Source organism: Lepidochelys kempii, chromosome 11 (genome assembly GCF_965140285.1).
Source record: "Lepidochelys kempii isolate rLepKem1 chromosome 11, rLepKem1.hap1, whole genome shotgun sequence".
Classification (NCBI taxonomy): Eukaryota; Metazoa; Chordata; order Testudines; family Cheloniidae; genus Lepidochelys; species Lepidochelys kempii.
Window position 1 is genome coordinate 80,660,733 of NC_136390.1, and position 25,246 is coordinate 80,685,978.

Sequence of the window (25,246 nt, forward strand, 5' to 3'; positions counted from 1 at the left end):
AGTGGGGTTTCATCTCAGCGCCTGATTTGTCCTCCATTACCTTGCTTACTGATGACAACAAAGGGGAAGAAGCGAGCCCGACTTGACTCCCAGAACCCAAGTCATGGCTAGCTGGCAGTTATGAAAACCTTAGTTTTGAAACCGTGTCATTTTGGATGGAATGCTCTGGGAGACAAACATGGCTCCCCACGCACTCTGCCGCTCTTGTGAGACTGAGTCCATGTATAAAGCCTTCCTGGGTGTTGCCACCATCATTGTGAATGTATCTACTTGGAACAAGTTTGCATTATGCACTGGTTGTACTTGTTCATCATATACTGGTACAATGCCAGCACCTCTGGCTATGGGAACTGGCCAAGCAATGCTTATTTGCCAGCGTGACAGACCTCTTAGATCCTGCTGATAGTTGGAAATCACTGCAGTGAATGTTTCCCAATGGCATGTGCAGTCTGGGTGCAGAGTCATTAAAGGAGGCTGATGCGGCTCTGGAAGGAGGGGCTGTGTGCAAGGAGGACAGGTGCAAGAACACCCAGCCTAGAAACTATCCCCCATTCTCTCCAGCTCTGGTTGGAGCACACTGAGCGCCTCAGCCCTGAGAAGCACCGTACACAGCTGGAGAGGATAAACTGAAGGGACATGAGTAATGAGTGCAGAGTAAAGAGGGGGAAGGTTTGAGCACTCAACCCAAAATCAAGAAACTGAAGGACATGAAGAGAAAAAATTACTTATTTGCTTATACACCAATGCTAGGAGCCTGGGTAACAAACAGGAATTTGAATTGCCCATTTATGAGCATAAATTTGATCTACTTGGTATTACTGAAAAAGAAAAGGAGTACTTGTGGCACCTTAGAGACTAACCAATTTATTTGAGCATGAGCTTTCGTGAGCTACAGCTCACTTCATCAGATGTTTACCGTGGAAACTGCAGCAGACTTTATATACACACAGAAATCATGAAACAATACCTCCTCCCACCCCACTGTCCTGCTGGTAATTACCAGTGGGGTGGGAGGAGGTATTGTTTCATGATTTCTGTGTGTATATAAAGTCTGCTGCAGTTTCCACGGTAAACATCTGATGAAGTGAGCTGTAGCTCACGAAAGCTCATGCTCAAATAAATTGGTTAGTCTCTAAGGTGCCACAAGTACTCCTTTTCTTTTTGCGAATACAGACTAACACGGCTGTTCCTCTGACACTTGGTATTACTGAGACTCGGTGGGATGATTCCCATGACTGGAATGTTAAAATCAATGGGTATAACCTATTTAGGAAGGATTGAGGGGGCAGAAGGGGAGGGCGAGTGGCACACTGTCAAAAATGACTTAACCTTTTCCCATGTCACTGATAACTCAGAAGAAAATGATCTAGAATGCTGATGCATCAATGTCCTAACCGATAAAGCACAAGATGGGGTACCAGTTGGCGTCTACTACAGACCATCAGATCATGTCAGAGAGCAGGATAACCAGGAGTCTGTACTTGGACCAGTCCTGTTCAATATATTCATAAATGATCTGGGAAAGGGGGTAAACAGTGAGGGGGCTAAATGTACAGACTATACAAAATTGCTCAAGGTAGTTAAGTCCAAAGCAGGGTGCAAAGAGCTGCAAAGGGATCTCACAAAACTGGGTGACTGGGCAACAAAATGGCAGAGGACGTTCCGGGTTAATAAATGCAAAGCAATGCACCTTGGAAAGCAGAATCCCCACAAAATGATGGGGTCTTCATTTGCCCTCTTGCTAGCTGGTATAAATGCACCCCTGGCTGGTGGCAGTCGGTCTCCGCCTGCTGGGAAACGCCCCCCAAAGGAATTCTGAAAGCGCTGTAGTCTTGGCCTTCCAGTGGCAAACCCGGCCTAGGCCTAGGCCTGTCTCCGGCGTGTTCATGACCTCAGCAGTGAGGGTCTCAGCTGTTCCACCCCCGCGGAGGGCGGGCGGGAGGAGAGTCTCCTGCAGCTGAAGCAAGAGCCTGCCGGTGAGAGCGCTGGGTCTTTCCCAGCCAGCCTTCCGCTCGCGTCCCATCCTGACAGCGTGTGAAAGCGTGGCGGGCCGCGCCGTCCCAGGGTGCGAGGGCGAGGCGCACAGCTCTGAGGGGGACGCGCCCCTTCTCTCTCCCAGCAGGCCCAGAAACAAACTCTGGCCAAAGGCCTGGGTCCGAGTCGCCCAGAGCACGACCCATCCCTGCCTCCTGCACAACTCTGCAGGTCAGGGTCCCCTGGACCGGCACTGAGCGCCTGCAGGATAATGCCCTCGCCCCGCCCCCTCGGCTCCGCCCCCCACCGCAGCCCCGCCCCTCCCCCATCACAGCCCCGCCCCCTCGGTTCTGCCCCCCCCCCCGTCACAGCCCCGCCCCCTCGGCCCCGCCCCCCGTCACAGCCCGGCCCCCTCAGCTCCGCCCCCACTACAGCCCCGCCCCCTCGGCCCCACCCCCCTCGGCCCAGCAGGCACCGGCCGGGCCGTGGCCGCCCGTAATGCCCCGAGCCGGCCACCGCAGCGCGGCCCCGCCCCGCCACGTTGGCTCATCGGCAGCCAATGGGCTCCCGTGCATGCTGTGACGGCCGCCCTGATTGGCTGCCGGCGCTGCGCGAGCTGCCGACCGCCCGGTCTCTCGGGCGCTGGGGCTTCCTCTCGGCCGGTGCCTCCGGCTGCGCGCGCTGCCGTCGGTGGGTGAGTCCCGTGAGCCCGCCCGGAGAGCGCGGCCCGGCCCGGCTCGGCTCGGCTGCGGCCCGGGGGGCGGGTCTCCGGCCCCCCCCCCGCCTCCCCCCCTCACGGGGCTGCCGGCCCGGGGGGCGGGTCTCCGGCCCCCCCCCCGCCTCCCCCCCTCACGGGGCTGCCGGCCCGGGGGGCGGGTCTCCGGGCCCCCCCCCCTCACGGGGCTGCCGGCCCGGGGGGCGGGTCTCCGGGCCCCCCCCCTCACGGGGCTGCCGGCCCGGGGGGCGGGTCTCCGGCCCCCCCCTCACGGGGCTGCCGGCCCGGGGGGCGGGTCTCCGGCCCCCCCCCGCCCCCCTCACGGGGCTGCCGGCCCGGGGGGCGGGTCTCCGCTCCGCCCCCCCCCTCCCCTCACGGGGCTGCCGGCCCGGGGGGCGGGTCTCCGGGCCCCCCCCCCGCCTCCCCCCCCTCACGGGGCTGCCGGCCCGGGGGGCGGGTCTCCGCTCCGCCCCCCCCCTCCCCTCACGGGGCTGCCGGCCCGGGGGGCGGGTCTCCGGGCCCCCCCCCCGCCTCCCCCCCCTCACGGGGCTGCCGGCCCGGGGGGCGGGTCTCCGGGCCCCCCCCCCTCACGGGGCTGCCGGCCCGGGGGGCGGGTCTCCGGGCCCCCCCCCCCTCACGGGGCTGCCGGCCCGGGGGGCGGGTCTCCGGGCCCCCCCCCCTCACGGGGCTGCCGGCCCGGGGGGCGGGTCTCCGGGCCCCCCCCCCTCACGGGGCTGCCGGCCCCGGGGGGAGGGTCTCCGGGCCCCCCCCCTCACGGGGCTGCCGGCCCCGGGGGGCGGGTCTCCGGCCCCCCCCCGCCCCCCTCCCGGGTAGGTGTTGGCCTCGGGCTTAGGAGATCCGGGTTCTGTTCTCTGCTCTCACACAGACTTCCAGTGTGACTTGGTTGAGGCATTTAGGCTCAGAAATGTCGTGGTATTTCGGAGTGGGTGTGCTCAGCATTGCAATTCCTAGCTAATTTAAGGACTTACGTCTCATTGTCAAATCTCAGCAGGAAAGTGGGGTGGGGGGAGGTATTTTTTCATGCCAAGCAATGGAATGTAGGTTCCATGCGTAACTTCAATTCTTGTACTTCCTAACTTTTGAGTGTATAACTTTGTGACCTTAAACTTCAGCTTGCCTGAGGAAGAAGGAAACAAAATGTGCGGTGAGAGAGGGAGGGAAAAGGAAGCATCTGTGGGGCGGTGGGGAGGGCGTTTCTGAGAATTCATGCTCTATAGGTTTATATCGGATAGTACTGACATCAGCCTTACTTAATCATAATAAAAATAAGTACGCCTAATATTGGTGGGATTTTTAACCTAGATGATTCTAAAACATTGTCTTATTTCTGGTTCCAGGTAGATGACTGAGCAGAGATGGCTCCTTGTGTAACTGTTCTGATCATTGGAGCTGGATGCCGGGGAAAACACTACTCTTATTTTGCTGTGCATTTTCCCAATCGAATGAAGGTAAAGATGTCCTATGCTGTCAACATTTTTCAAGGGGTCATGTGTTTTATGGTTGTTAATTTGAGCAGAGTTCTTGAATTGCAGCAATCACCATATAAAACATGAGGTAAATTACTTTAAGTGTTTGAAAGTTGTTAATGAGAAAACAGATCTTTTCCTGATATCTTACTGTTTTATTGATTCATGACTCATAACAGCAGGAATTTTAAATTTCAAACAGAGCATTCGCAATGCATTGTGCTAGAAAAGTGATGGTTTTCAACTACTGTATTTAGCTTCTGAAAGTGCTGTATTGAGTGTGAGCACTTCGTTGTTTTTTCCTTCAGTTTAAAGTTCAGAATTGCAGGTAGAGCACCTGTGCATGCATGCGCTGCTGGGGAACCGTAGCCTCTTTTTAGAGAAGGTTAAGCTGGAGCATTTACGAGCAATCTGACAAAACTCTCTTTTGAAGCTGGACTCTCTTCCCTCCTCTTTCACTATCCTACATGAGAGAGGTGGTTTGATTTAGATCACACTTGCTAAAAAAACAAGTCCCCTTTGGGCATTTGTACTTACCTGCAGCAGTTATAGGTCCGACTGCAAGTGAGCAATTAGTGAAGGAGAAAAAGAACAAGGGACACAGAGCTGGTGTTCAGTTGCACTACTAGAAAAATGCTTGACATCATATTCTCCAACTATTAAATTACATTGAGCACAGTCTAAAGAAGCTCTTGACTAAGTCAACAGCAAATTTAAGACTTAAAGGCCAAAGTCTGGGCTGTGCCCACAGCACCGCATTAGTCCGTGATATAGGACATGCGGGTTTTGGCCGGTGGATCTGAGAGCACCCTTTCCAACAGCTAGCAGTGGTGTAATTATCCTCATATCCCTTTAAAGTAGCAATAGAGGTTGTGATAATCAAGGACATTGAGGAGCAGAGTTCTAATCCCAGCTCCTTGTGAGACACATCAGGAGCCTACTCTGCCATCGTACCCTCTTCAGTTTAACTGTGTCAGTAAACCAAACTTTGTTATACAAATGCCAAACTGCCCCCCTCTGTCATGGTACTATGAGAATGAGATTTCCTGCACTTAGTTTTTGCTGTGCTGTCCACTTCTGATCAGTGCTGACAGCAGTGAGTGGCGGTGGAGTGACCATGGCACAGGATTCTCCTGTGCAGCAAGATGCTTGTAGTTGTTCGCTCTTCCTGCCAGGACTGTGGCTATTTTCAAGGTGTGGCGCTTGCTAATCTTACTTAGAATGTCCCACTGATCTTGCTAATCACTTGTTTGGGAGGGGGCAATGGCATGCAGAGACCCTAACCTTCGACACAAGCTGTTTAACGTACAGTCAGTTGCTAATAAGACAATTGCCACCTGTATTCTGGTAATGGATAAGATGCTTGGCCTTTTGTGTATTACTAAAATAAGCTGGAGGATCCTGTTAGTCCTGTGATGACTTGGTTTGCTCCAGTGGAATAACCAGTGCAAATGTAAGCCTCAGGAGGATCAGCAAGAGTTTGTGACTATGGCTTTTGCCTCCGCACCTTGCGGGGTCTCAGAGCCCGGACTCCAGACTGAGACTGAACATCTACACCGCAGTTAAAAAGCCCTGCAGCCTGAGCGTGAGTCAGATGACATGGGCCAGCTATGGGTGTTTAATTGCAACATAGACATACACTCAGACAGCAATGACAACTCTTTGTGTACTAGAAGAATGTCTTCCATGGTTGGTTAAGAGATTGCAGTTCAGTACTTGTCTGCGGTGAATTGAAAAATACAATTCTTTTATCATTTTTACAGTGCAAATATTTGTAATAAAAAATAATAGTATAAAGTGAGCACTCTGCACTTTGTATTCTGTGTTGTAATTGAAATCAGTATTGAAAATGTATCAAAAAATATATAATAAATTGCAATTGGTATCCTGTTGCTATAAGTGCGGTTAATTGCGATTAATTTTTTGAGTTAATTGCGTGAGTTAACTGTGATTAATTGACAGCCCTAGCTACAATACACAGAAGTACTGTTGTGAGTGTATTCACTCTCCTTGAGCCACAAGATTTACAAGCACTACATTCTCTTCTGCTTAGGATTCATAGAGCACAGCGGCAGTCCCAGCCCTGGTGAGTACGGCCCAGAGGGTAGGGGGCAAGATGGCACAATAAGGGGGGAAATCACAGGCATGAGTATATGTGGAAAGGGCAATTGCATTGAATACTGGCACCATTTCCCACAGGCAGTGGTGACTTTAGCTGGTATCTCACTCTTAAGGGCACGGAAGCTGAAACGGAACAGCTCCTGCACCGTGTGGCTGCAGACCAAGTCCATATGCTGCTAGTCTGTGTGCTGCAATGATCCCTGCTGAATTAATTGCTGAGTGGCTTGGGAAAGTGTCCTACCACTGCGGAACAAATAAGGCTGCTCTCCCCAGGAACCTTTGGCAGAGGATTGCAGACTACCTCTGGGAAAGTTTCCTCGAGATCTCTATGGAGGATTCATGGGACATCCGAGTGCACATACAAACTGTTCCACAGGGATCTCTCTGTGGCCTGGGGTAGCCCTCACTGGAAATGCTAAGGTTAGGGCAGGCTGCAAAAGGGAGAGCAGATACTCCCAAGACTGGTGGGTAACACTGAAGTTAAACTTCCCAACCAGTCACACAAACTGTGCTTCCGATCCCTCACACTGGTTATCAAGCAGCAAAAAAGAAACCACACAGCGCCCTTGTCATAAATATAAAGGGAAGGGTAAACACCTTTAAAATCCCTCCTGGCCAGAGGAAAAACCCTTTCACCTGTAAAGGGTTAAGAAGTTAGGATAACCTCGCTGGCACCTGACCAAAATGACCAATGAAGAGACGAGATATTTTCAAAGCTGGAGGGGGGGAGAAACAAAGATTCTCTCTGTGTGATGCTTTTGCCGGGAACAGAAAAGGAATGGAGTCTTAGACCTTAGTAAGTAATCTAGCTAGGTATGTGTTAGATTCTGATTTCTTTAAATGGCTGAGAAAATAAGCTGTGCTGAATGGAATGTATATTCCTGTTTTTGTGTCTTTTTGTAACTTAAGGTTTTGCCTAGAGGGATTCTCTGTGTGTTGAATCTAATTATCCTGTAAGGTATTTACCATCCTGATTTTACAGGGGTGATTCTTTTTACTTTTTCTTCTATTAAAATTCTTCTTTTAAGAACCTGATTGCTTTTTCATTGTTCTTAAGATCTAAGGGTTTTGGGTCTGTGTTCACTTATGCAAATTGGTGAGGATTTTTATGAAGCCTTCCCCAAGAAAGGGGGTGTAGGGTTTGGGGAGGATTTTGGGGGGGAAAGACGTTTCCCAGCGGGCTCTTTCCCTGTTATATATTTGTTAAATGCTTGGTGGTGGCAGCAATAAAGTTCAAGGGCAAAAGGTAAAATAGTTTGTACCTTGGGGAAGTTTTAACCTAAGCTGGTAAAAATAAGCTTAGGGGGTTTTCATGCAGGTCCCCATATCTGTACGCTAGAGTTCAGAGTGGGGGAAGGAACCTTGACACCCCTTTATTGCATTCCAGTTTTCTGGCTCCAAGTCAGCACCTAGGTCCAGTACAGCGAGAAGTTATTTTAAACTCTGTACACATATACAAAATGTTCTTCTGACCCCAAAGGGTCAGACACGTTACCAGGTCAGTATAGGTTTGGAGCTTACTCAAAATACTACGCTGCCAACCAATCCTTTAGTGTCTAAAACTAAAGGTTTATTATAAAGAAAAAAGAACAAGAAGAGAGTTGTTAAATGGTAAAACAGTCACATACATACATGCACTTTGAAGGCTTTGTGTCAGGTTCCTAGCAGTATTGGTGAGTTTGCTGGCTTGAAAGTCCCTCTGGAACACATCCACAACTTGGATGGGTCATTCAGTTCTTTGTTCAGAGCTTCAGTTTGTAGAAGAGGTAAGAAGCAGGAACAAAGACAAAATGGAGAAGATGCAGCTGCCTTTTATAGTCTTTTGCCATGCGGCCTGTGCTTCCTTTGTTTTAAACACAAGCTGCCTAGCACGTGGCTTGAAAGCCTTAGAGTTCTGTCCATCAGCAGGTCCCTGCATGCCTTGCTGAGTCATAAGGGTATCTGCCTTCTCTCAATGGGTCAGTTGTATAAACTGATGGTCCTTAATGGGCTATCAAGCAAGCTAGGCAGTGCTGCTGCCAAACTGCCTGAGGCTATCACCCAGAAGCATAGCACAAGTTTTGTAATACAGACATACATACATATCTGTAAACCAAAATACAAAGGTGATACAAACACATAAATGAGATTCTCATATCTGGCAAATTATAACATTTTTGCAGATATTTTACATGGCATATCTGGCATAACTCATTGCAATTTTATAATATTGGTATGAATAATATCCTAAAGTGTCCCCCAGATCCCATACAGCATCACACCTCGTGCCTAGCTATACAGGGAAGTGAGAAGCAGATCAAGACTCTACCTCAATTGGTTATTTCACTACCTCTTTTAACACGATTGAAAGAGAGTAAATGAACAGATGTGTCCCTGCAATATCAAAGCAAATGGCACACTTACCAGCTGTTCCTTTCCCTGCCTCAGGCTTACTTGTGCTGGACTGTATGGACTGGCTCAAATGCTCTGGAGTCAAAAAGAGGTCCTGGCTCACTGCGACACTGGATCCCCCGGTTGCCTGTATTCCATTCTCCTCCTACTACTTCCTCCTCCAACACCTCGTTCTCAGGGTTCACTCCGGTGGCCCATCGAATCATAGAACTGGAAAGGACCTTAAGAGGTCATCTAGTTCCCTGCACTCGTGGCAGGACTAAGTATTATCTAGACTATTCCTGACAGGTGTTTGTCTAACCTGCTGTCATAAATAAAAAGGGAAGGGTAAACACCTTTAAAATCCCTCCTGGCCAGAGGAAAAGCCCTTTCACCTGTAAAGGGTTAAGAAGCTAGGATAACCTCGCTGGCACCTGACCAAAATGACCAATGAAGAGACAAGATACTTTCAAAGCTGGAGTGGGGGAGAAACAAAGGGTCTGAGTCTGTCTGTGTGATGCTTTTGCTGGGGACAGAACAGGAATGGAGTCTTAGAACTTAGTAAGTAATCTAGCTAGATATGCGTTAGAGTCTGATTTCTTTAAAGGGCTGAGAAAATAAGCTGTGCTGAATGGAATGTATAGTCCTGTTTTTGTGTCTTTTTGTAACTTAAGGTTTTGCCTAGAGGGATTCTCTATGTTTTGAATCTAATTACCCTGTAGAATCATAGAATATCAGGGTTGGAAGGGACCTCAGGAGGTCATCTAGTCCAACCCCCTGCTCAAAGCAGGACCAATCCCCAACTAAATCATCCCAGCCAGGGCTTTGTCAAGCCTGACCTTAAAAATATCTAAGGAAGGAGATTCCACCACCTCCCTAGGTAACGCATTCCAGTATTTCACCACCCTCCTAGTGAAAAAGTTTTTCCTAATATCCAACCTAAACCTCCCCACTGCAACTTGAGACCATTACTCCTTGTTCTGTCATCAGCTACCACTAAGAACAGTCTAGATCCATCCTCTTTAAACTCCCTTTCAGGTAGTTGAAAGCAGCTATCAAATCCCCCCTCATTCTTCTCTTCTGCAGACTAAACATCCCCAGTTCCCTCAGTCTCTCCTCATAAATCATGTGTTCCAGTCCCCTAATCATTTTCGTTGCCCTCTGCTGGACTCTTTCCAATTTTTCCATATCCTTCTTGTAGTGTGGGACCCAAAACTGGACACAGTACTCCAGATGAGGCCTCACCAATGCCGAACAGAGGGGAACGATCTCGTCCCTCGATCTGCTGGCAATGCCCCTACTTATACATCCCAAAATGCCATTGGCCATCTTGGCAACAAGGGCACACTGTTGACTTCTGTCCAGCTTCTCGTCCACTGTAACCCCTAGGTCCTTTTCTGCAGAACTGCTGCCGAGCCATTCGGTCCCTAGTCTGTAGAGGTGCATGGGATTCTTCCATCCTAAGTGCAGGACTCTGCACTTGTCCTTGTTGAACCTCATCAGATTTCTTTTGGCCCAATCCTCTCATTTGTCTAGGGCCCTCTATATCCTATCCCTACCCTCCAGCATATCTACCTCTCCTCCCAATTTAGTGTCATCTGCAAACTTGCTGAGGGTGCAATCCACACCATCCTCCAGATCATTAATGAAGATGTTGAACAAAACCGGCCAGAGGACCGACCCTTGGGGCACTCCACTTGACACCAGCTGCCAACTAGACATGGAGCCATTGATCACTACCCGTTGAGCCCGACAATCTAGCCCACTTTCTATCCACCTTATAGTCCATTCATCCAGCCCATACTTCTTTAGGTTGCTGGCAAGAATACTGTGGGAGACATGTCAAAAGCTTTGCTAAAGTCAAGGAACAACACGTCCGCTGCTTTCCCCTCATACCTCATGTAAGGTATTTACCATCCTGATTTTACAGAGGTGATTCTTTTTACTTTTTCTTCGATTAAAATTCTTTTTTTAAGAAACTGAATGCTTTTTTCATTGTTCTTAAGATCCAAGGGTTTGGGTCTGTGGTCACCTAGGCAAATTGGTGAGGATTTTTATCAAACCTTCCCTAGGAAGGGGGGTGCAAGGTTTTGGTGAGGATTTTGGGGGGAAAGACGTTTCAAAATGGCTCTTTCCTAATAAAATAAAACTGGTTAGACGTTTGGTAGTGGCAGCGAAAGTCCAAGGACAAAAGGTAAAATAGTTTGTACCTTGAGGAAGTTTTAACCTAAGCTGGTAAAAGTAAGCTTAGGAGGTTTTCATGCAGGTCCCCACATCTGTACCCTAGAGTTCAGAGTGGGGAAGGAACCTTGACACCTGCTCTTAAAAATCTCCAATGATGGAGATTCAACAATCTCCCTAGACAATTTATTCCAGTGCTTAACCACCCTGACAGTTAGGAAGTGTTTCCTAATGTCCAACCTAACCTCCCTTGCTGCAATTTAAGCCCATTGTTTCTTGTCCTATCATCAGAGGTTAAGAAAAACAAATTTTCTTCCTCCTCCTTGTAACAAGCTTTTACATACTTGAAGACTGTTACCATGTCCCCTCTCAGTCTTGTCTTTTCCAGAATAAACAAGCCCAATTTTTTCAAACTTCCCTCATAGGTCATGTTTTCTAGACCTTTAATCATTTTTGTTCCACTTCTCTGGGCTCTCTCCAGTTTGTCCACATCCTTCCTGAAATGTGGTGCCTAGAAGTGGACACAATACTCCAGTTGAGGCCTAATCAGCATGGAGTAGAGCAGAAGAATTACACTCCTGCTATTACATGCCAGAAAGATGTTTGCTTTTTTTGTAACAGTGTCACATTGTTGACTCATATTTAGCTTGTGGTCCACTGTGAGCCCCAGATCCCTTTCCGCGGTACTCCTCCCTAGGGAGTCATTTCCCATTTTGTATGTGTGCAACTGATTGTTCCCTCTGAAATGGAGTACTTTGCATTTATCCTTATTGAATTTCATCCTATTTACTTCAGACCATTTCTCCAGTTTGTCCAGATCATTTTGAAATTTAATCCTATCCTCCAAAGCACTTGCAACCCCTCCCAGCTTGGTATCATCTGCAAAGTTTATAAGTGTACTCTGTCAGGTTTCAGAGTAACAGCCGTGTTAGTCTGTATTCGCAAAAAGAAAAGGAGTACTTGTGGCACCTTAGAGACTCTCCAAGCAGGAGAGTGGGGTGGGAGGAGGTATTGTTTCATGGTCTCTGTGTATATAATGTCTTCTGCAGTTTCCACAGTATGCATCCGATGAAGTGAGCTGTAGCTCACGAAAGCTTATGCTCAAATAAATTGGTTAGTCTCTAAGGTGCCACAAGTACTCCTTTTCTTTTTAAGTGTACTCTGTACACCATTATCTAAATCATTGATGAAGATATTGAACAGAACTGGACCCAGAACTGATTCCCTGCGGGACCCCACTCATGCCCTTGCAGCATGACTCTGAACCACTGATAACTACTCTTTGGGAATGGTTTTCCAACCAGTTTACACCCACTGTATAGTAGCTCCATCTAGGTTGCATTTCCCTAGTTTGTTTATGAGAAGGTCATGCAAGACAGTATCAAAAGCTTTACTAAAGTCAAGATATACCACATCTATCGCTTCACCCCATCCACAAGGCTTGTTACCCTGTCAAAGAAAGGTATCAGTTTGGTGTGACACAATTTGTTTTTGACAAATCCATGCTGACTGTTACTTATCACCTTATTATCTTTTAGATGTTTGCAAACTGATTTCTTGCTCCATTATCTTTCTGGGTACAGAAGTTAAGCTGACTGGTCTGTAATTCCCTGGGTTGTCCTTATTTCCCTTTTTATAGCTGGGCACTAGATTTGCCCTTTTCCAGTCTTCCGGAATCTCTCCCGTCTTCCATGACTTTTCAAAGATAATCGCTAATGGCTTAGATATCTCCTCAGTCAGCTTCTTGAGTATTCTAGGATGCATTTCATCAGGCCCTGGTGACTTGAAGACACCTAATTTGTCCAAGTAATTGTTAACTTGTTCTTTCCCTATTTTAGCCTCTTCTGATCCTACCTCATTTTCACTGGCATTCCCTATATTAGACGTCCAATCACCACCAGCCTTCTTGGTGAAAACCAGAACAAAGAAGTCATTAAGCACCTCTGCCAGTTCCACATTTTCTGTTATTATTTCCCCCCTCATTGAGAAATGGACCTACCCTGTTCTGGGTCTTCCTCTTGCTTCTAATGTATTTGTAGAATGTTTTCTTGTTACCCTTTATGTCTCTAGCTAGTTTGATCTTGTTTTGTGCTGTGGCCTTTCTAATTTTGTCCCTACATACTTGTGTTATTTGTTTATATTCTTCCTTTGTAATTTGACCTAGTTTCCACTTTTTGTAGGACTCTTCTTTCATTTTTAGATCATTGAAGATCTTCTGGTTAAGCCAGGATGGTCTCTTGCCAGACTTCCTGTCTTTCCTATGCCATGGCATAGTTTGCTCTTGTGCCCTTACTAATGTCTCTTTGAAAAATTGCCAACTGTCTTCAATTGTTTTTCCCCTTAGACTTGCTTCATATGATTCTGACTCCTCCAAAGTATCCACGGGATCCTTGTGGGGGGAGGGTTGCTGCAGAGGATGGCGTGCAGCTCGTTGTAACGGCACCATGTTTGCAGCTCTGCACCAGAGTGACTGTTAGCCTCCCTTGCATTCAGAGATGCCTGCTGCAGCTCCTCGACTTTCACGCGGCACTGCTGCGGGTCCCTCATGTAGTCCTGTGATGTTCCCTGTGTTGTCTGGACCAGTGATCCGCTAGGTCACTCCAATCCTTGACCATGGGAGCCAGTCTTACCCTGCTCTGCTGTGAGAACCCCCACTCCTGGGCTGTTCACGCACAGCCTCGGGCATGTCAGCCACTCCTTGGATTGTGCAACCAAATGACACTAGCCAATATCTTTGGTCCCAGACACAACCCTTGGAGCCTTCGTCTTGCAGCATCCAGTTATGCCCACTGGACCCTATAAGCTTATATGAGTTTGTTAATTTAAGAAAGAAATTGATAGGTACCAGGCTTGTTATCCCAAGGGGAGTTTCTGACATGCTTCAAACCAAACGCACTGCTTCAGGTAGAATAAGCAAACAGATTTATTAACTATAAAGATAGATTTTAAGCGATTATAAGTCAAAGCATATCAAGTCAGATTTGGTCAATTGAAATAAAAACAGAACACATTCTAAGCTGATCTTAACACGTTCAGTGCCCTTGCAAACGTAGATGTTTCTCACGACAGGCTGGCTGGTTGCTCTTCAGGCAGGCTCTCCCCTTTGATCAGCGCTTCAGTCGCTTGGTGTGGTGTCTGTAGACGTAGCTGTTTCGTGATGTGCAGGAGGCTCTGGGGGAAGAGCGAGAGCAGGGCAGGCTCAGGGGAGGGGCGGGAAGGGGTGGAGTGGAGTGGGGGCAGGGCCTGTGGCAAAGTCACGGGTTGAGCAGAGAGCACCCCCTGGCAGATTGGAAAGTTGGCGCCTGTAGCTCCAGCCCCAGAGTCGGTACCTATACGAGGAGCGCACGTTAACTTCTGAAGAGCCGCATGTGGCTCTTGAGCCACAGCTTGGCCACCCCTGGTCCAACAGATTCTTTTGTTGCTGCCCAGGCCAGGGTCCTTTGTTCCTGTGAGGCTGGGCTGGGTTTGTCCCAGCCCTGCCCTGATGAGGTGTGAACTGCCTCTCTGCTCTTGGAGAGTTTTTGCCTGGGCTTATTTTAAGCTATGCAGATACATTTTCAGCCTCATAACGATATACATAAAATTAAAGCCTATAACATTACTGTAACAGTTACTATAACATCACTATAACTACAATGCTCAGTGCATCATGAGCCTTCCGAAGGCACCCGACATGACAAACTTTGCATTGCATACCACACAATCATTTTACAAGGATGAACATGGGGGTGCTGGGTGTTCCCTTGAGGTACAGAGCATCACCAGCCCTTCTTGCCCATGCCCTGAGCAATCTGCTCATCGATACCAACATTTCTACGGCTGAATCAGAGGTGTGCCTGCATAGCCTCTTCTCCCCACAGACCCAGGAGCTCCACCACTTCCTGTGTACTCCAGGCATGAGTACGTCTGCAGTGTGGAACCAGCATGATCAGCTGGGCAGCCTGAGCTCTCCAGACTGAGCAAACAGGAAAGAGAATGTCAAAAATTCACAGGCCTTTAAAAGAGGAAGGGCAGGCTCGTATGTATCTGGCCAGAGGACAGTGTGGTTCAAAACGGTGACCAGAGCGGTCATGGTAGGGAACTGTGGGACACCTCCTGGAGGCTAGTAAAGTTTACTAAGTAATGCAGAGTCTATACTGACACTGCATCAACTTGACTACGTCAACCTAAGCGCTATGCCTCTCAGGGAGGTGGAATTATTAAGTTGGTGTAGTTCAGAAGTGGGCAAACTACGGCCTGCAGACCACATCCGACCCATGGTACCGTCCTGCCGAGCCCCTGAGCTCCCGGCCAGGGAGGCTAGCCCCCAGCCCCTCCCCCACTGTCCCCCGTCCCCTGTAGTTATGCCACTGCGCGGGCAGCACGGTGCGCCCCCCCCCATCTCCCAGGCTTTCCAATAAGCCTGTCCTGCTGCTCTGAGTGGTCTGGTAAGGGGGCGGGAGGGGAAGGGGGTTGGATAAGGGGCAGGCGGCCCCGGGGGGCAGTCAGAGGACAGGGGGCGGTTGGATGGGGCGGAGGTTCAGGGGGAGCGGTCAGGAGACAAGGAGCGGGGGGGTTGGATAGGGGGTGGGGTCCCTGGGTGGGCAACAGGGAGCAGGGTGGGTTGGATAGGGGGTGGGGTCCTGGGGAGGCAGTTAGGGACTGGGGTCCTGGGAGGGGGCAGTCAGGGGACAAGGAGTGGGGGGGGGTTGGATGGGTTAGGGCCTGTCAGGGGGCAGGGGTGTGGATAGGGGTCGGGGAACTGGGAGCAGGGGGGGTTGGATAAGGGGTGGGGTCCTGGGTGGTGGTTAGGGGCAGGGGGTCCTGGGAAGGGGCGGTTAGGGGACAAGAAGCAGAGGGGGTTGGATGGGTTGGGGGTTCTCAAGGTCAGCTCCCAGACTGCTGCGCTGGGCATCACAAAATGGGGAAGAGATGGCCAGCCCTCTGTGGAGATAGAGGTGGTTAGGGACTATTTAGAAAAGCTGGACGTGCACAAGTCCATGGGGCCGGACGAGTTGCATCCGAGAGTGCTGAAGGAATTGGCGGCTGTGATTGCAGAGCCATTGGCCATTATCTTGGAAAACTCGTGGCGAACCGGGGAAGTCCCGGATGACTGGAAAAAGGCTAATGTAGTGCCAATCTTTAAAAAAGGGAAGAAGGAAGATCCTGGGAACTACAGGCCAGTCAGCCTCACCTCAGTCCCTGGAAAAATCATGGAGCAGGTCCTCAAAGAATCAATCCTGAAGCACTTGCATGAGAGGAAAGTGATCAGGAACCGTCAGCATGGATTCACCAAGGGAAGGTCATGCCTTACAAATCTAATTGCCTTTTATGATGAGATTACTAGTTCTGTGGATGAAGGGAAAGCAGTGGATGTATTGTTTCTTGACTTTAGCAAAGCTTTTGACACGGTCTCCCACAGTATTCTTGTCAGCAAGTTAAGGAAGTATGGGCTGGATGAATGCACTATAAGGTGGGTAGAAAGCTGGCTAGATTGTCGGGCTCAACGGGTAGTGATCAATGGCTCCATGTCTAGTTGGCAGTGGGTATCAAGTGGAGTGCCCCAAGGGTCGGTCCTGGGGCCAGTTTTGTTCAATATCTTCATAAATGATCTGGAGGATGGTGTGGATTGCACTCTCAGCAAATTTGCGGATGATACTAAACTGGGAGGAGTGGTAGATACGCTGGAGGGGAGGGATAGGATACAGAAGGACCTAGACAAATTGGAGGATTGGGCCAAAAGAAATCTGATGAGGTTCAATAAGGAGAAGTGCAGGGTCCTGCACTTGGGACGGAAGAACCCAATGCACAGCTACAGACTAGGGACCGAATGGCTAGGCAGCAGTTCTGCGGAAAAGGACCTAGGGGTGACAGTGGACGAGAAGCTGGATATGAGTCAGCAGTGTGCCCTTGTTGCCAAGAAGGCCAATGGCATTTTGGGCTGTATAAGTAGGGGCATAGCGAGCAGATCGAGGGACGTGATCGTTCCCCTCTATTCGACATTGGTGAGGCCTCATCTGGAGTACTGTGTCCAGTTTTGGGCCCCACACTTCAAGAAGGATGTGGATAAATTGGAGAGAGTCCAGCGAAGGGCAACAAAAATGATTAGGGGTCTAGAACACATGAGTTATGAGGAGAGGCTGAGGGAGCTGGGATTGTTTAGCCTGCAGAAGAGAAGAATGAGGGGGGATTTGATAGCTGCTTTCAACTACCTGAAAGGGGGTTCCAAAGAGGATGGCTCTAGACTGTTCTCAATGGTAGCAGATGACAGAACGAGGAGTAATGGTCTCAAGTTGCAGTGGGGGAGGTTTAGATTGGATATTAGGAAAAACTTTTTCACTAGGAGGGTGGTGAAACACTGGAATGCGTTACCTAGGGAGGTGGTAGAATCTCCTTCCTTAGAGGTTTTTAAGGTCAGGCTTGACAAAGCCCTGGCTGGGATGATTTAACTGGGAATTGGTCCTGCTTCGAGCAGGGGGTTGGACTAGATGACCTTCTGGGGTCCCTTCCAACCCTGATATTCTATGATTCTCAGGGAGGCAGTCAGGGAGTGGGGAGTGGGAGGGGTCAGATAGCGGGCAGGGGCCAGGCTGTTTGGGGAGGCACACCGTTCCCTACCCAGCCCTCCATACCGTTTTGCAGCCCTGATGTGGCCCTCGGGCCAAAAAATTTGTCCACCCCTGGTATAGTGGGTGAGGTACTGCAGTGGGAGTAACATTTTAGTGTAGACACTTACAGAGTTATACCCCACCTTGTCTCTCTACTATCCTGGGACTAACATGGCTACAACAACACTGCATACAAGTAAACAACTAATCACCTAGTAAATAAGAAATGCATCATTCACCGTTTTCTGACATAGTAAAAAAGTACAAATTATGAATCTGAATAAATGTAAAGTTAAATTATATAATTGCTTAAATAAATTGATATGATGTATCCTCCTGGTTAGCAAAAAGAAATACCAGACTTAATGCAAAGGTGATACTTAGTTGTAAATCAACATGTTTTAATACTTACCAGTCAATGAGAACTCTAACGAGCCTGGCCCACACCATCACAACAGAAGCCCTCGCACATACTTCCCTGGGAATGCCTGGGAGCAGCTGTAGTGGCTGGAAGTGGGGAAAGGGTGGGCCTAAGGTGGGTTCCCCTGACCACACCCCTCCCAGTTCAGCACATGTCCCCAATGGCCCATAACCCTGAAGCTAGCAGTCTTCTCTTGCTGCCAGCTAACCTAGGCAAAGCTTGTGCTACAGGACTGGCTAAGGTTCAGGGTTCAAATCCTATTGATGATTATGCAGTTGTACATAACATAATTTGTTTTTACCTTTTAAAAATACCTTATGTATTTACATACAGGGAAGGAGGGAACTCTTTAGGTTGCCAAGTTATGCGCTCAGATGTTAAAAAAATCCCAGGCCTATGGCTGCCTCGGCAACCTTCATTTGTCCCCCTTGTGTGTATGCATTCTGATCTTTACGATGATAGCACGCTATTATCGTAGGATACCTGTCTCCATCACTTACTCCTGAGGGAATTCTGCGCATCAGCGGACATGCAGAATTCCTCTGTCTCATATAATTGTGTATTTTCCTGCATAAAGTACATTTTACCTCAGAAGTGCTGCAGTTTTGGCTTTTGCCCACCAGAAGCCATTGTGGAGCCGAACAGTTGGCTGCATTCATGCCGGCTGGTCTGGTGCCAGAGCAGCTTCTGGTGGGCAAAAGGCAGGACTGCAGCACTTCTTAGGCAAAATATATTTTATGCAGGAAAATACAAAATTCTATGCTCAATGGTGCAGAATTCCTTCAGGAGTAGAAGTTGTTCACAGCACCCTGCCTGCAGAACCAGGTTAGGGCAGAGTGGGGAACACAGGACTGCTGGGGGGTCACAGACTGGGGTTTGGAATAGCTGGGGGGGGGAACAGACTGGGGAATGGGCTCAGGAGCTAGTGGGCTGACAGCATTGAGCCTGGGGATGGGGCGGGGAGGGCTGCTGAGACCGATGGGGGTGCAGGGACAAGGGCAGACGTGGCTGACTGAATGGGAGAGGCTTGAGGTCAGCCAGGATCTGCATGGGGGAGACTTCCCAACTCCCCAACAATCCCAGCCTCCATCCCCCCAAAAACCCATCACACCCAACACCCGCTAGGTTCACTCCTAGGCTCCTTCCCCCTCCCTCTGCTCCTCCCTCTGACTCCCCCAAGCCTTTTCACTGCTTCTGACAGGTGCAGGAAATACAGTTCTGTATTGTAATTTAAATGAATTACACAAAGTTCTGTATTAATATGTCTAGAAAGGAATCTATTTGTTAAAAAAAAAAAAATTACCAAAATCTTTTTTTTGGGGGGGAGGGGGGGTCTGTATTGTTACAGACATACTTGCTGACAGATATTTAGAAATAAATTACCAAAATAATTGAAACTGGCATGATTATATTGTGTTATTTTCACAAATAAGATATGCAGACTTTTGCAGAATTTTCAAATATTATGTACATAATTTTTAAATTTTTGGCACAGAATTCCCCCAGGAGTAACCATTGCACAAGATAGATGCATAGGGGAGCCAAATTAAGGTTTCATGGGTGACTGTAAATCTGGCATTTACTAACTTTTGGGTGTTTAACTTTATAACCACGAACTTGGTTTTTTGTATGTAATCTTAATTATGCTGTCCTAAATAATTCGTCTTCCTCCTTTATGTGTAAACCCTATTTTACTTGTAAATGATTATCCTCTTCCCATATAGCTGTTAAACCAGGTTGTACTTAGTTCCTGGAATATTTTCACCTTAGTCAATGTCTTCATCTGCCTAATCACTTTGTTGCTGTTCTCTGAATTCTTTTGTTAACATTTTTCTGGTATTGACACTCCCACAGTCCTTTGCAGAACATAACAATGTTCTTCTTTTTTTAGGTAGTTGGAGTTGCAGATCCTCATGCTTTTGCTAGAAATGACCTTCAGAAGATTCACTGCATTGACAAGAAAAATGTATTTAATGGTAATATTTGCCTCACTGTCTTGTTCTATAAGCCATATTATGAAAGACTAAATTAATGAAATATATTTCTATATATCCAAACACTAATATTAGTTTATATTGGGGAGCCTTTTAGGACATACATCTGGGGTTTGTATTTATGGAATATAATTTTATTTTGTATTTTTAAAAAAAAATCAAAAAATGCCCATTCAGGGCTTTGAGCAGTCTTGACATAGTTTAAAAAAACTATAACTTCTCATCTTCAGAAGGATGATGTTCCCTTGGTGACTGTACATGTTAGAGCAAAATTACTTATAGTGGATCATAGAAACAACCACTATTGCCATATTTAGGTAATCTGCTCAAGTCTTCCTTTTGTGACATTTTATTCTACAGTAATAGCTAAATGTTTTTGCTGTGAGAACAATAATAAAACCCATAATGTGATGTCTACCACTGACATCTAAACCCTTTTAAATACAGTAGACCCCTGCTTCACTGAGTCTCCATTTACTCCTGGGAAAATTCTGCACCAAAAAATTAAAAATTCTGCACACATTTTAAAATTCTGCATATTTTATTTGTCAAAATAATGCAATATAATCACGCGAGTTTCAATTATTTTGGTAATTTTTTTAAACTACAATACGATGGATGGAGAATAGGAGTGGAGAGCACTGGAGGAAATCTCCAAATTGCCTTTGTCTAATAGTAATGTAGCTAGTTTTGTTCCTAGTTATTAGTCAATAAATATATGCAGCCATATGCTCAGAATTATATCATAGGCAACTGAAGTGCAAGTGAGGGCTTTAGAATCAAAATTTATATTGGCTACTCACCATTGCCAAAAAGGTCAATAGTAAACAGTTCATGGAGCACATTTTGATAAGAACGTTTTTCAGTTCAAAAATTTATACCATTTATATTGACTAAAGCATTTATAAGGCTATACTGTCGTTTACAATAAAAGCTCCTTTACACCACTCTGGCAATGTTAAGGACCTTTAAATCTTTTACACCTGTTTTATATTCCTGGGGGAATTCACTAAGCAGGCAGGCTGCTATATTCTGCTCTGACAGTGCCTGCCTCATGCTTACCGCCTCAGAAATATCCCCAAAGCCCTGCCTCCCGTACCGGGTGTGCCGCAGTAGCGAGCGAGAGGGACAGAGTCTCGTTCACTGACACGCCCAGCCCCCCTAACCCTCCCCGGCATTGATTGATGTCTCCTCCTTCATGCATGCCTGCCAAGCCCTGTACACACACACACACCCAGTGGTGATTTCCGTCTCTGCAAGCTGCTCCGGGTGCCTGAAAGATGTGCCTATGCTGCCAGGGAGGGGCGCATGACCTCTCTTGTGGCATCCATTTACTTCCCTGTCAGAAATAATTTTTCTGCAGGGAAGCAAAAAAATCTGCAGGGGACATTAATTCTGTGTGTGTGCAGTGGCACAGAATTCCCCCAGGAGTACTCCATTTTCTGGCTCTCATTAACTCAACCACTGTCAGCCCCCCGAGTGGCTGGGGCTCAGGCTGTCAGCACCTGGTGGCCATTATCTGGTTTACCTGGATTTTTGGTTATCTGATCTGGATAAGATTGGATAATTGGGGTTCCACTGTACTGAATAAAAATAGTGAACTATTGTTTTGAAGGAAAGTATGTGAGTTTAGGCTGGGATCTGCTTAGTGAGGGAATCTTTAGATCTTGATAAAATGATGGAATTTGATTTAAGCAAACCTGCAGTGGTGGAAACTTCATAGTAATGATTATTGTGGCTTTCTGCATTTCAGTATGTCTGACAGAAGTTAGGAGTATAAGGGGGAAAAACTTTTTTGATGGTTGGATCTTTGAAATAACACAACTGTGCCTATTTCAGTGTGCATCTGGAAGAGTGCATGCAGTCTGTGTGAATCCACATTATGTGACGTTCACTGCATCTGATTCTGTTTAGCAATGTCTTCAAATATAGCAAATTACGTATAGGTATTTCTCAGTAAGAGCTGCATACAAGCCAAATTTTAAGTTCTAAAGTGAAGTTGTTTTAAGTTAAGTAGAAAAGAAGCATCTAAACACGTCTTAAAAATCCATTTTATTTAAGTACAGGCCTACAATGAACACTTTGAATTGCTTATCAAAAGTATACTATTTTTGGGGGTGCCCAGTGGGTCAATACATACAAAAATATAAAGGTATTAAAGCTACGGTTGGCAAAAATAAGGGAGAAACTAGCTAATACGCATCTTTTATTTTCTGCATCCCTATTAAGAGTTGCCATCTATGAATTTAGGTAGTATAGGTATCAGGTTTTGAACTTCCTGGGAAGATCTAATAACAGGAATACTGCCGGACAGATTTCGTTCTGGGGCAAGTACTCCATAGATCAACTGCAAGGAGTAGTTTGTGCAAAAGATGGAAAAAGTCACTGTAGATCATCACAACCCTCTAAAACTAACACTGAAGTGAGGTGGATTTGTGTTACAAAAATACCATAAATGAAATATCTGCCTCCAAAAGTGATAGGCAAAAGAATATTTCCACTACCTACAGTTACTAATTCTATCACTGGCTTTTCAGTCTAATACACTTGCTTTAAAGAGCAATGTCAGAGTAATCCTGTATGACATGATACTGTGCAATTAAGTAAGCCATGCATGTAGCGGCTTTGTGTATATTTAAATATATTAATCTTTGTTTTGATTGATAAAATAATTGTTTTTCCACGTTAATATAATTGTCCTTTATTTTGTGACTTTTAGAAAGTCACAATGAAACATTTTAGAAATGTGGTGAAACATTTTTAAAAAGAGTTCAGAGCATTTATTCAGGCTTTCTAAAAATTTCCTTTGGGCTGTAACCTTTTGTCCCTTAATGTGTCATGTTAATTGTTTCAGAAAGTTAAGTATCTGAAACAGGATCTTAGGCTCATTCTATTTTAATTGACTTCAGTGAATGCAGAGGGGGCATTAAAATACTGTCTCAGCCTTAATTACAGAATCAGTTTTAGTGTAACAGACTACTTGGAATTGAGCCTAGAATTAATTCAAGAGGTGTATATAAAACTTGCACTGTAGTAACAAATAGTTTGTTCTATTCTTTTTAATGTGAAATAATATTTTTCCTTTTTTTATACTTGCTCACTTTTGTAACATAAAGGCTGTCTCAGCTACAGACATTAGTTGATTCGCTATTTTAAATCTCTTTTTCTTCAGACTGGAAAGTAGCCATGGAGAGAGAGAGGTTTGCGGATGCTGTTATAATAGCAACACCCGATAGACTGCATAAGGTACTATGGACTTCTTGAGCATTACACAAAAATCATAACTGGAATAACAAAGGAGAGCCCCAGATTGTAAAGTGTACATCGTTCACCTAGCTCTGTCTTTCCAACCTTGGTTTGTTCACGACTTTGATCCATTCTTTCTCACTGCAGGTTTGATATGCACTTGGAAAATATGAACATGCATGAACATTCAATGCCAGGACTTAAGTCATTCTCTACCAATAGCCTCTTAGTTAGAAAAATTAAAATCCGGAACTTAACACCTAACCCATTAAATGATGACAGCCTTTCCCGATGTCCAGTTGGGCCCCCCCGGCTCACCAGCTTGCCGTGATGGGGCCAGCTGCTGAATCCCCAGGTGTCTTAAACCCCTAGAGCCTTAACAGAGCTTTGCCAGAGCCACTGTCTTAGGGCCTCCGGCCTCATTCTCAAGCAGCCAATCTTCTGTCCCGCGTTCCCTGGCCCAGCCCCTAGAACCAGCCCTCAGACTCCTCCTCCCGCAGCTTGAACACACCCTCTGTCAGATCCCCACCTGAAGGGGCCGCGGGGTGGGTGTGATTTATAAACTCATAGACGCTTTGCGCAGGGTTCTCTGATGCTTTTGCTCTTTTTTCATGTATTTCTCATGCTAATAATCTATATTGAAATAATAAACCCTTCATGCATTTACCTTTTCAGTTTCCTCACCACACTGGAATGTTCTCTGGGCTGGGGTCATGGTATCCGGGGCCGTTGCACGGCTTGGATTCTGAAAGCTGGAGTGTCTTGCTCAGTTTACTACCTCCCCTTGACTAGTTTTCTCCTTCCCCTTTCTTGCCCAAAACTTCCTGTGCATTTCCTGGAGCCTTCCTCCAGTTAATGCTTTTGCAACCTCTTGCTTGGTCACTTCTCTCTCTTCTACCATTTCTTCCCCTCCACCCCCACCTCACCCCACTTCCCCCATCACTTCAGACACGAGCAGCTTGAGCAAGCCCATTGTCCCGAGGTGCTTCATCCCGAATAGATGGTCACTGAGTTCCACCATTGTACCTCCCAGATGAGGAAAATACTTGTTGGCTATGGTGGATACACAGATTTTGTTCTCACTTAGAAGTTACGCTGGCATATCTATGTCAGGGGGTGTGAAAAAAAATGCACCCCTCACCAACATAGCTGTGCTGACAATATAGATGCAACTGTGTCAACAGAAGAGTGCTTCTGTTGATGTAGCAAATGTCATTCAGGAAAGTGGTGATCATATGCCAGAATAAAATATGTCATTGTAGAGTGTGTCTATGCTAGGGGGCTGTGCTGGCATTCCTCTGCTGCCATAGGCTCTGTAGCGTAGGCATGGCCAGAGGCACAGAGGCCTTACATGATACAGCAGTTTTATAATATCAAGCAGAACGTATAAGTTGTACAGGCTCCCTGAAGTCACCACACTGGGGAGAAGATATCACTGGCACCATCTGGTTTTTAGCAGAATCAAAAGGTCAGGAATTTAAATGAGAGTTTTAAAATTTTACACATAGAATTGTAGAAGTGTAGGGCTGCAAGGGAACTTGAGAAGTAATCAAGGCCCACCCGCAGTGGTGCATCAGGATCAAGTAAACATAGACTGCCCCTGACAGCTGTTTGTCCAGCCTGTTCTTAAAAAATCTCCAATGATGGCGATTCTACAACAGGGGTGGGCAAACTATGGCCCGTGGGCCGCATCTGGCCCACCAGCCGTTTTAATACAGCCCTCGAGCTCCTGCTGGGGAGCGAGGTATGGGGCTTGTCCCGCTCAGGTGCTCCAGCCAGGGAGCAGGGTCAGGGGCCGCTCTGTGTGGCTTCTGGAAGCAGTGGCATGTCCCCACTTCAGCTTCTATGCGTAGGGGCAGCCAGGGTGTCCACTCCACACTCTGCCTCTGCCCCAAGGGCCGCCCCCGCAGCTCCCATTTCCCAGGAACGACGGCCAATGGGAGCTGCAGGGCAGCGCCTGCAGATGGGGCAGCGCGAAGCAGAGCCACTTGGCCACGCTTCTGGGAGCCGCTTGAAGTAAGCGCTGCCCCGAGCCTGCATTCCTGAGCAACCCCCTGCGCCCCAACCTCCTGCCCCAGCCCTGATCCCCGTCCCACCCTCTGAACCCCTCGATCCCAGCCTGGAGCACCCTCCTACACCCCAAACCCCTC

General features: G+C 47.3%; 1 protein-coding gene across 6 annotated transcripts in view; it reads left to right on the plus strand.

The window, feature by feature from the left end:
* Window positions 1-2,433: 2,433 nt before the first annotated feature.
* Window positions 2,434-25,246, plus strand: part of LOC140895978 (2,7-anhydro-N-acetylneuraminate hydratase) — a 63,929-nt gene continuing 41,116 nt past the window's right edge. For 4 of the 6 annotated variants that reach the window (XM_073306994.1, XM_073306998.1, XM_073306999.1 and 1 more), the window contains exons 1-4: window positions 2,434-2,668; window positions 4,048-4,158; window positions 19,748-19,832; window positions 23,023-23,096. In XM_073306994.1, coding sequence (XP_073163095.1) covers window positions 4,066-4,158; window positions 19,748-19,832; window positions 23,023-23,096 — 252 coding nt within the window. In that variant the 5' untranslated portion in view covers window positions 2,434-2,668; window positions 4,048-4,065. Of the gene's footprint in view, window positions 2,669-3,500; window positions 3,520-4,047; window positions 4,159-19,747; window positions 19,833-23,022; window positions 23,097-25,246 lie in introns of those variants that run through there. The other 2 variants (XM_073306995.1, XM_073306997.1) reach the window with 2 other exon arrangements.